The sequence below is a fragment of the Nanorana parkeri genome, unplaced genomic scaffold, assembly GCF_000935625.1.
Source record: "Nanorana parkeri isolate BGI_ZX_2015 unplaced genomic scaffold, ASM93562v1 scaffold1747, whole genome shotgun sequence".
NCBI lineage: Eukaryota > Metazoa > Chordata > Amphibia > Anura > Dicroglossidae > Nanorana > Nanorana parkeri.
In genome coordinates, this window is record NW_017308015.1 from 290,365 (window position 1) to 301,109 (window position 10,745).

A 10,745-nucleotide genomic window follows, 5' to 3' on the forward strand; every position below is an offset into this window, starting at 1 on the left:
AAATAGAAGTGAAGATAGCGGCCAGTAGCACTTTGGGAGCTTGCACATGCTGACACTCAACATTTCAGTATCCGATTGGACAGGCTTGGAGTAGCAGACCTAAAGTAAATATTTGACATTAGGCCTGATTTAACTTCAATGCCAACTGATAAAGGCGTACCATTGCCATAGCAACCACTGCATTCCATACAAAACACAGAGCATTAAGACATTTGCAAAAAGAATATCAAGAGATTTCTAAACTGTAAATAGCGATCATTTGGTACGGCCTTAAACGAACATTCCATCAAAAAATAAATAAATACAGTGTCCAGTACCTCGATCCCATAATTGTAAAATAAAAAAAAGAACCGTAATAGGCTCAAAGTCCTTTGGTTGCATCACATATAGCTCCTGCTATCTTCAACACAATTGTTGATCTTAAAAGGAAATGCAAACTAAAAACTATTAAACGTTCATCTTTTGTAAAAAGAACAATTATTAAATATAAATAGCTAAATTATTTGCAGCATAAAAAATATAACATCTCTATAGTTTTCTTCAATCTTCCAGTAACGCCATTCAGACTTCATGTCCCAGCAGAGGGCAATAAAGCTACATATTAAAAAGTAGACTTTATTTCTTCAGTTTAATAAATATCTGGAAGAGAAACACAATAGATTGTATACTAAATGTTTGCACTGTATATATGTAAATCAAGATATGCATCAAATTTGTTGAAGTGACAGTTCAGTTCATTTACATTCCAAGCTCTCACTAGACTAGCCTCCTCCAAAGCTAAATAATTCGCCCAACCTCTCAAAGGGCCCAAGTTATTTAGGTATCATGCTACAAACCACAATAAGTTAAGCTTTCCTTCTTACTGTCCGTGCTATTTGTGGATGGATGAGAAATCGGTTTATTCACCTGCATTATCAGTTTAACATGTGCCTGTATTGTCTAAAGAAAGACACATTGAGGAGCCAGTCAGAGTAAAGCAAGATTCTTTGTCTGAGACACTATGGAGCTATTTATACTTCTGCTTACCAGTAAAAGGTGTTCAGTTGTATTGTGATTACGCAAATAGTTAGATGCTTGCTTGACGTTTACAACCTACGCTAGAAAAATGACAGCTAAATGTCATGAAAATAATACATTTCCTCTTACTGACTTGTCTGCCCCAGGGCCAATATTACAAGCAGTTGTAACATTCTGAAAGCTCATAGTTTGACGCGATTTACATTACTCCGTATATTAAAGATCATTGGTTTGAAATCCCAGCTTTTTTTTTTAGCTTATTACTAGGGTGATGACAGGGAATGGAGTATTTAGGAATATCTGGTTAATTTGAATATACCAGATAGGGACAGCTGTGCTTGTTATAGTTTGTACTTTTCTTATAAATGATAAGAGGGGCAGCTGACAAACAAAGTGTGCAATAGCCAAATAGACAATTTACTTTTTCTGTATTAATACACTTTTATTACAAAATGTTTTAAAAGCAAATGGTACTTAAAGCTGGCAGGTATCAGTGATGTATAAATAAAGGCAAAAAGATGAAAAACAACAACTGTAAATGCAATACATTATCAATGCTAGCAAGCATTATAATGCATAACTATTACAAATAGGAGAAAACAATCATTTTTGAGTTATAATGACTTGGAGTCAATAACTGGACATTGATTAAAGTGAATAATAAATAAATAATAATAATCACTGCTGAATCTTACTCCTACATCTAAAACTGGGGTCTGATGTAAGTCGTGTGCTGCCTAACATAATAAGAAGGGTATATTCCTTTAAGATTGTCTAGAAAAATGCGCAAGTTAAAAAAAAAAGAAACGTGAGCATCTAACATGAAAAGCTACAGGTGTGTTTGTACATTGAGGACCTTTTGAAGAACTTCTATTCATAAAGCCATTAGTGAAGCATAAGCGCCAGAGCTGTAGATAAATAATGGGATGCTACAAGTTGTGACAGGATTAGTAGCTGAAGAATGTCTCTGTGTAGTGCTCATGTTGGATGGCCTATTTGAACATCTGTTTTACCAAAGAGGGAATTGGTTTGTGAATACATTTAGTTCTCCAAGAGATGCACACTTGTACAACAGCAAATGTGAATAGAAAACAAGTAGTGTCCTCAAGCATGATGAACATTAATCTCACCTCACTTAATAATGCCCAAACTGGGGACTCTGTGATAATTTTCAGACGGATGGCTTTCATTTTTCCCAGAACGCTATTAATTTCACCCTCAGCAATGCCATTAATAAACTTGCCTGAGGATAAACAAAACAATGTGTTACAGTGGAAACGTGCTGTAGATTGGACAATGTGGTAAAATTGGTTTGAAACTAGCAATTATTTAACAGGTAATACAGGCTCAGACACTATAGTTTATGATGAAGCTCCAGAATATATAGATATATATCTATAGATATATCACACACATACATACACTATTATTATTACATAGTAATAATAATGTTGTTTTTTTAAAAATATAATTATAAACAAAACAAACAACAACACACAAACTCCAGACAGCCAATATAGGTAACTTTTCATTGTTCTGTAGACACCCAAGCAATGTAGGTTTTCAGAAAGGATTTGTAAAGAGAGGCAGGATGGGGTTCATCAAAGTGTGGACATGGTCTACCATGGAACCCCTTCTTCATTGTGGGTGGTACATGCAAAAACAAAGCATCTAAAAAGGAGGACCGGTAAACTTAAAGCTTCCAAAATGTAAAGATAGCCATGAGTGGATTAGCGGTAGCTTTTTCACATGTTTCTCAGAACTTAGTCTGCTTCATCAGAAAGGTGTAGGAAAGCATCTAGAAGTGACATAAAAGCACATTAGAATGCACACAACAGTTACATTTTAATTGTGTTTTAATATTAAGTTACCCAAGATTAAGATGAAATGTGTCCAATCCAGCTGGTTTCAGCAGCATCAGATAATTATTTTGTCCTTCACGAGCCCCTGTTCACATCTATGCATTGAGGTAACGTGTGTGAAGACGTGTGTTTTCACATGCTTTGCCACAGTGTGCCAAATCACGTCTTACTTTGTAAGATGCGCAGTGGTGCCATTCATTGTTAATGGCGCTGCAATGAACACTGCTGCACCATAAGCTTTCACGTGCCATCTGAGATATGTAGTGCTGGCTGCATCTGCCTGCATTACTCATCCCCTTTCCCCTCCCTTCCCCTCCATGAAATAAGGACACCTCGCCAAACGCAGTGTTCTTGTGCCTTCGGCTTGGCTGCTGTACGGGCTATTGTGAATGGTGCCCGTACAGCAACCCTTCGGTTTGACTGAACCGAAGAGCAGAGGCGGCCGAATAAGAGCTGAAGGATCAGCCGGAGCTACGGCTGTATCCTTCGGCTACATAGTGAATACCCCCTTACTGTTGGTTATTAATAACGGCCATTTAAAACATGCACATGGAAGATTCACTTATAGTAATGTTTCCTGAATGCCAGATTCACTTCGGTATAAATGTGTCCCTAAGGGTGCTTAGACGCAAGTGGATGGTTTTACAAGAGCATCTCGTCACTTCCACGGTTTCCCTGGATACATGTTGGCACTTGCCTATGGTTTGCATTAAACATTGGCGGTATTATGCACTGCATGTGAGCACACCAGCTTCTAATGCACAGTAAGAAGCACCACATTACAGTGATGATGAGGGGTACTGAAAATGAGGAGGTGCCTGCCAAAATGCATTCATTTGCCAACATACAATTCCTTATCTAGGTTAGAAATGGAAGTGAGAACAGAAATGGTGCCACTGCTCACTGATTAGAGAATCTTATTAAGTATTTACAGCCAATTAATGAATAATGGATAGTAACTGCCTGTGCTACTGAGCCACTGTAGGAAAACATAGATCAACAGGTTCCTTCAGTTTCCCAGCCAAACCAAACAATACTATACAATTAATTAATTGGTATTTTGCTTCAGGTTATTTGCCACAGATTTTGGCACAAAACGTGGAACACTTAAACGTACAAGTACTCATCCTATTATATTGTACTTAACACTCAAAATGTAGGCACAACCAATAAAAAAAGAAATACAAAAATAAATACCTTAACATTACTTCTAAGACTGTATTCTACAAGCCACACTTGTCCGTGCATTTTGCTGCATGATAATATATCAAGTAATCAAAAAACCCAGTGCTTTTTTAGGTGACTGGTTTACATCTATACGCTGCAATTTAGTGTGAAAGGGAAACTATGTGGGTCCATGTGTATGTTACCATGCTAGCTGCAATGCACATGCAACAGTGTGAATCCAATTACATACTTTCTATTTATTCTTCTAAGTTCCTTGCGTCAAACCTACAGGTCTTTGAAACTTGCTCTGTAGCCCTTTGCCGACCCCAGTAGTGGAAACGGGGACACTGATTTACAAAGGCTGTAATGGCAGTGATCTTTAACAGTTTAAAGAAGCCATCTCACCTTGTATTATTTTTCACAGCTCAGTAACCTATGCCCCACAGAGTAAGTTGCTTTTTATCCCATGCTTCTGTGTGCAGTAAAAATGGAGATACAGAGGGAAATTTATCAAAACTGGAGCAGACAAAATCTGGAGCAGCTGTGCATGGCAATCAATTAGCTTCTCCCTTTCATATTCAAATCTTAACTGAAGAGAGAAGCTAATTGGTTGCCATGGGCAACTGCTCCAGATTCTGTCTGCTCCCGTTTTTTTTATAAATTCCCCCCACAGACTTTGACAGCTCACTCGTCTTCATTTCTGACCATGCTCTGCAAAGTAGATGGCCTCTTGACTGATCGCTCTTATCTCACTGTCCCTGCACTTTCCAGACACAAGGGAGATCCCAGGAATGCAGGAGGGGGTACAGTCTCACAGGAATCAGCACAGGCACTAGAACTGGAAGGGGAGTCTTTTTTTGGTGTCTGGAAATGTAAATCAAGAATCTGTCTCCTTTGCAGAACATACAGAAGTTGGGAATGGGAGGGAACTTTCATAGTCCTAACTTTTTTCTACTGCACACAGAATCATGTGATAAAAAGCAACATACAATGTGGGGGTTAGGTGACTGAACTGTGATAAATAATACAAGGTGAGACTTCTTCCAAGGTAACATGTCCCCAGTCTCAGATAGTCCCCTGCAGCAGGTTTCAGATCTCCAACAACACCTGTAATATGTTTGCAGTGTAAGCGCATCTCTTCCAGTACGTCTGAAATATCTTACAGTCTTCTGCAGCATTACATATAATATTATGTGTTACCATTGGTTGGTGCTTTCAAGGATCACAACTGTTCCAGATAAACCTTCAGCTCAGAGGTCAACTTGATGACCCTTTTGTCACTGATTTTCAGCATTGCTTTTATACTGTACCTGTCCTGAATGGATTCACGCTAAAAACGTTTTTCAGGTTTATTTAATAACACAGTACAAAACAAAAACTTTAATGTGCTTAGTACTGCAACCACCAGCAACCAATTAGAGTTTTTTCATTTTTTATTGCAAACATCTTCATTGAAAGCATCATATGCGAAAAGAGCATTGCACCACGGAATAGGTACAAATGGTATTGCGTTTTAAAAAATAGATCAACAGATCATACATATATTTGCAAAAAAAAACCCCAAAAACATCAGTTTCCAAACATTCACAACCAATAAGAGCTCAGGGCAGTATAAATCCAGTTAAGGAGGTGGTGCGAGTGAGCGAAAAAGGAGGAGTAAAAGGAAGGGAGCTCAAAAGAAGGAAAAAGAAGTAAAGTCCGTGTGGCTCCCACAGGGCACATTACAGGTAAAATCAGAGGAACTAGGTGACATTATGTGAAGATAAGTATACAAAAATTGAAAGGCTAGCCAGGGGCTCCAAGTGGATCCGAACCTCTCTTCGATGTTCTTTAGAGTGGAGGACAGGTCTTCCATCTGGTAAATATCATTGACTTTATCAAACCACATACATTAGGGATGGAGGGGAGGTTTGTTTCCATAGCAGTGGGATGCACACCTGGGCAGTGTTCAGTAAATCAATGGTCAGGGACCATTGAATTTAGGGATAGAGCTTTTAGTGCGATGGAGCAGGCAGGTTGGCGGGTTCTCCCTCAGATCAGCCATTGTCAGCTGCTCCACGACCCCCAGGACCTTATTCCAGAAAGGACACAGGCTTAGACAGGACCAATTGATGTGGAGCATAGTGCAAGGGGCCGACTGGCACTGCCAACAGAGACACGACACCCGAGGAAATATGGAATGCAGCAGAGTCGGTACTTTGTACCATTGAGAAACAATTTTATATTCGATCTATGTGCAAAGTATTATAAGCGTTCCTTCTGGGCTTGAGAAAATGAAGTGCCCAAGTGCCTCTTCCATTTGGCCACAAAGGTGGGGTCTGAGTTAGGCGCAAGCCCGACATGGAAGCATAAGTCTGAGAAACAACGTGTCGAAAGGGAGCACCCCTGTTTCATAGCGTCTCAAAAGGTGTCAAAGGCCGGGAGAGGGCTTGGGTGATAGGAATAGACCTCAGAAAGTGGCAGAGTTACAGCGCACTCCAATATTCCAATGAAGGGTCCACCACCCGGCAAAGGTCCTCAATAGAAAGCCACTGATTCCGCACTAGGAAATCGCGTATGCGAAAGGTATTTGCAGTGTAGAGACAACCAAGCCAGAAGGAAAATTCAGATCCTCTAGCACAGGGGTCATGGGTAAAGGAAATGGGGACATAGAGGTAGTCTTAAATAAGGATCTCACCTGCAAAAGCGTAGGAGCTATAGTTGGATGCCCTGAAAACCAGGGGGAGAGAGACAAAGCCACGGCAAATCAGCAAGCGGTATAGGGGAGTCTTCCTCCTCCATAGATACCCAACGCTTGGTGCACTAGCAACCAATTCGCTTTTAATTTGCAGATTCCAGATGAATGAGGAGTAAAAATTTGACCACTATACATTATCGCACTTTACATAGTAACTTGCTGAATAAACCTTTATAAAAAGAAAAACAAAAAAAAACCTGCACTGTGGAAGCAGAGCCTTAAAAAGGCAAGCAAAATGTAAAGCATTAAAGGGTAAACAAATGTCCCATTCTGGATCTGTGCTTTCTGCAGTGTAGTTGAATTAGCAGTCATAGGTACAATGCCTTAGATTCAGGGCCGATGCACACCTAGGCGACACCCCACCGTGCGGCAATTGTGCACGATTATGCACGGTCAGGAGTCGCCCAGGTGTGTACTGATCGCGCTGTGCATGCCATTATTTTACAATGGCACCCCAGTCGCGCCGGGCGGATTGTTCGGTTTCCCAACAATGCCGCCCGTGCTTCCAAACACAAGCGTGGCTAAAACAGCCGCGCGTCGTGTATCGCAGAAAAAAAAGGTACTTGTACCTTTTTCCTGCAATACACAACGTGTGGCTGAGTTAGCCGCGGTCGTGTTCGAAAGCACAGGTGGAGTCGCGGGGGGAAACCGCGCGATCCGCCCGGCGTAACTGGGGTACAATTGGAAAATAATGGCACCCACAGCGTGATCGGTGATCACCTTGGCGACTCCAGACTGCGCAGCAATCTGTGCGGAGTCATGCACAATTGCCACGCGGTGGGGTGTCGCCTAGGTGTGCAACGGCCCTCACACTGCAGATGAGCCATCAGGCTGTAGGCATAGGATGCCCTGTTATTGTTCAGGAGGAATTCAAGACAAAAAGGTAGACTTGACTTTTTGGTACCGCTTAACCAAAATTACACCCAAAGGGTGTAATCCTCCGTGCTCCCTTTATGATAGCAAAACCTTTTTTTTTAGTTCACTTTAGGAGACAGGCAAGATTTGTTGATGAAATATAAATTTAGGACTGTGATTACCATAGTCAAGGTTTAATTCGATAGACCTGTTCTTTTCGTTGTAACTAAACAAGGAAGAAGCAAGACCAGTAACAAGAAGATGTGGAAGGTGGCAGAAATAGAATGGCAGAACCAATGTTTACAATGGAATACCCACTGTTGGCATTTAAGGAAATGGCAGAACCGATGTTTACAATGGAATACGCACTCTTGGCATTTAAGGAAATGGAAGAGGACCATTGTTTACCTATTTGTATAAACCCATCTTCATCTATTTGCAGATCTTGCGGAAGATTGGTAACCTTCTGCAAAAAAACACAAAAGATTTTGCATGATTAAATAGTAAAATAAGCATTATTACAAGCATAACACATCCAAACATTTTATATTTACATTCATTCAAAATGTTAATTTATTCAAATTGTCATTAACAAACAAACAGACAAACCAAAAAACAAATATGGATGTGTTAACCATGTCAAACATCTATACTTCCAAAACAGCAATTCAAGAGAAATTATCTATCCACGTTTTTACTTTGCTGGTCACATGCAAATTGTGTGTTTGAGGTCAGATTTTGTTTCAGACTTTATTAAAAACACATTTTAACAACTGTGCAGGGTTTACCTGACTGAATGTAATTTAAATGGATTCTTTATACAGTATATAGGCTCTCATATCACAGTACATAGTTGTTGGTAAATGTTGCTGCTCTTACGCAACTGTCAAGAGTCATTATAGCTGTAGTGTTACCCAGAACCAAATAGAACAATCCTTTGTAAATCTGTTAAAAATCTGCAAGTTTATTGGCATATATGGATGATACAAGAATGTATACTAGCCTGTATATATAATTACCCTACTATTGCTGTAATATGCCTTACTGATTAGCAGGAAATCAAGCCACAGACAAATCAAGCATTTCATATGCACAAAACAATGTTATCTCTAGTGAGCCAAAGAGATTGTAGGAAGTCACCGACACGTTATACAAGCGATCCGCCAGCTCTGTAGCTGGCGGATCACTTGTATGTAAATCCGGGCAGTTTCCCGCGCGGCGGGGCTAACAGGCTGTCTTTTGACGGCCTGTCATATCCAGGAAGCTCTCAGCCGGGAGGCGGTTAAGGACTATCCCACATGTACTGGAGACTGGGTGCTAAGAGTTAACACACTTGCTGGTGACTGCCTGCTGAGAGGCAAATGCACATACGTCGAGTACTGGCAGCGGAGGGCATAATGCAATATAAGCAGGAGAATAGGTGCTAAGAGGTTAAAGCACGCACACTGGGTATTGAGGAGTTAACTCACATGAGCTGGGTACTTGGTGCAGAGGGGTTAACATACATGGGTTAAAGCTTATCTGTTGGGGACAAGTGACTTAGGGGTTGATGCACATGTGCTTGAAGAAGATCACATACACTGAAGACAGATTACTGAGGGGTTAACACTTCTAAGTTAGTGTGTTTTGGCAGGGAACAGGATACAGGAGAAAGACCAATGTGCGTTCTTAAACACAACTTTTGACTACATAGAAGTTACTCAGAAGCAATGACTACTTCTGCAGAGGGGGTTGAGCTTCACACTGAGTGCTGAACCTCCAGCCTGTGTGTCTGGGCTCATTGTGCAATGTCTATAGGGATCATGTGGACAGTGTTCAACATGTAATCTATGTGCTGGTAGAGTAAGACTCCAGACTGATGATACTCTGGATAGAAAGCTAGAGATTGTGCGGGATACAAGGGAAACCCCAGCCGGTGTGTGTGTGCTGGAGGAGGGATCTCACTGGGGAAAGACCAATTTATGTTTTGGAGGTGTATTGTTACTGGGGAAGGACAAGAAAAGGGGCTGAGTTGCATAGAGGGAAAGTGAAAGTAGAACTTCTAAATGATAGAATAAAAAGAAGGACATTCATGACTTCTGCAAGAACTGCAAGTTTCACTCTGATCACTTCAGAGAACATCTTAGACACTTCACTATAATAAACTTGGAGCTTGTGGTCTTAATGTACCAGTCAAGAAGGGTTTCAGGTTCACACACATAACACGTATGTGGGCATAACAGCAATTATCAATGATTTGGAACCACGCCATTTAAGTTAGTATAGCTCTTCCGGCTTTCATTCGCAATATTAGCCATGCATTACTAACCTCTGCTGGTAAAACCTGGACAGTGGTGTTAATCAGCTTGTCACCGGGATGTTCTATGTTTCCACTTCTGAATAGGTAACTAACAAAAAAAAAAAAAAGTTTCATGAAATTCTGTATGTTTACATATCATTAATTTTTGTTGCTACTATAGGTGCACCGAAATAGAAATTTAAAAACCGAAACCGGAATAAAAAAAAAATGGTCAGGCCGAAACCGAAAGTTTATTTTTTTCTTTTCTTTTTGTTTATAAACTTTTTAAAATGTATTTATTATTTTTTATTAAATATTTTTATTTTTTACTATACTTTTAGGGGCTTAGGGGAAATATTAGGGGGCTAAAAAGTCCCCTGATATTTCCCTTTTAGAATAGAAAAAGAGATTGGAGGACACAGAGTCCTCAATCTCTTATTCTGTATCCCCTGTTCTCTATCCTGAGTATTCCTGTTCATTTATAACATGAGAATATAGCATGTTTACTATAACCACAATTATGAATCAACACGAGGTGATTTAGCTCACTTCCCATTCATTTATAGTTGAGGATATAGTCAGTGCCGGTGCTAGGTTTCCTGCCTACACAGGCAAGGTGCATTTTAGCGCCCCCCCCTCTCCGACCCCCTGTAAAACTGCCCCGATGTCAAAAATGCCCCGATGTTTGCGCTATGTTTTTTTTTTCCACTTACCTTCGGCGCGGGAGAGCAGCGGCGAGTCAGCGCTGGTCCGGTGGGAGGAGCTCCAGGTGGGGTGCTAATTTAGCTGGCCGGCGACTGCCTGAGGTGCCGCGCGTGTCGGGATCCTC

The 10,745-nt window shown here is 40.6% G+C and overlaps 1 protein-coding gene across 1 annotated transcript; it reads right to left on the minus strand.

Moving 5' to 3' along the window:
• Positions 1 to 573: 573 nt before the first annotated feature.
• On the minus strand, positions 574 to 10,025 carry LOC108799515 (alpha-1,3-mannosyl-glycoprotein 4-beta-N-acetylglucosaminyltransferase B-like; the record flags this gene model as incomplete). Its single annotated transcript, XM_018571379.1, has 4 exons — positions 574 to 639; positions 2,148 to 2,260; positions 8,047 to 8,104; positions 9,947 to 10,025. Coding segments are annotated over 4 exons (274 nt in total), but the record flags the coding sequence as incomplete, so codon positions are not given.
• Between the last annotated feature and the right edge of the window lie 720 nt (positions 10,026 to 10,745).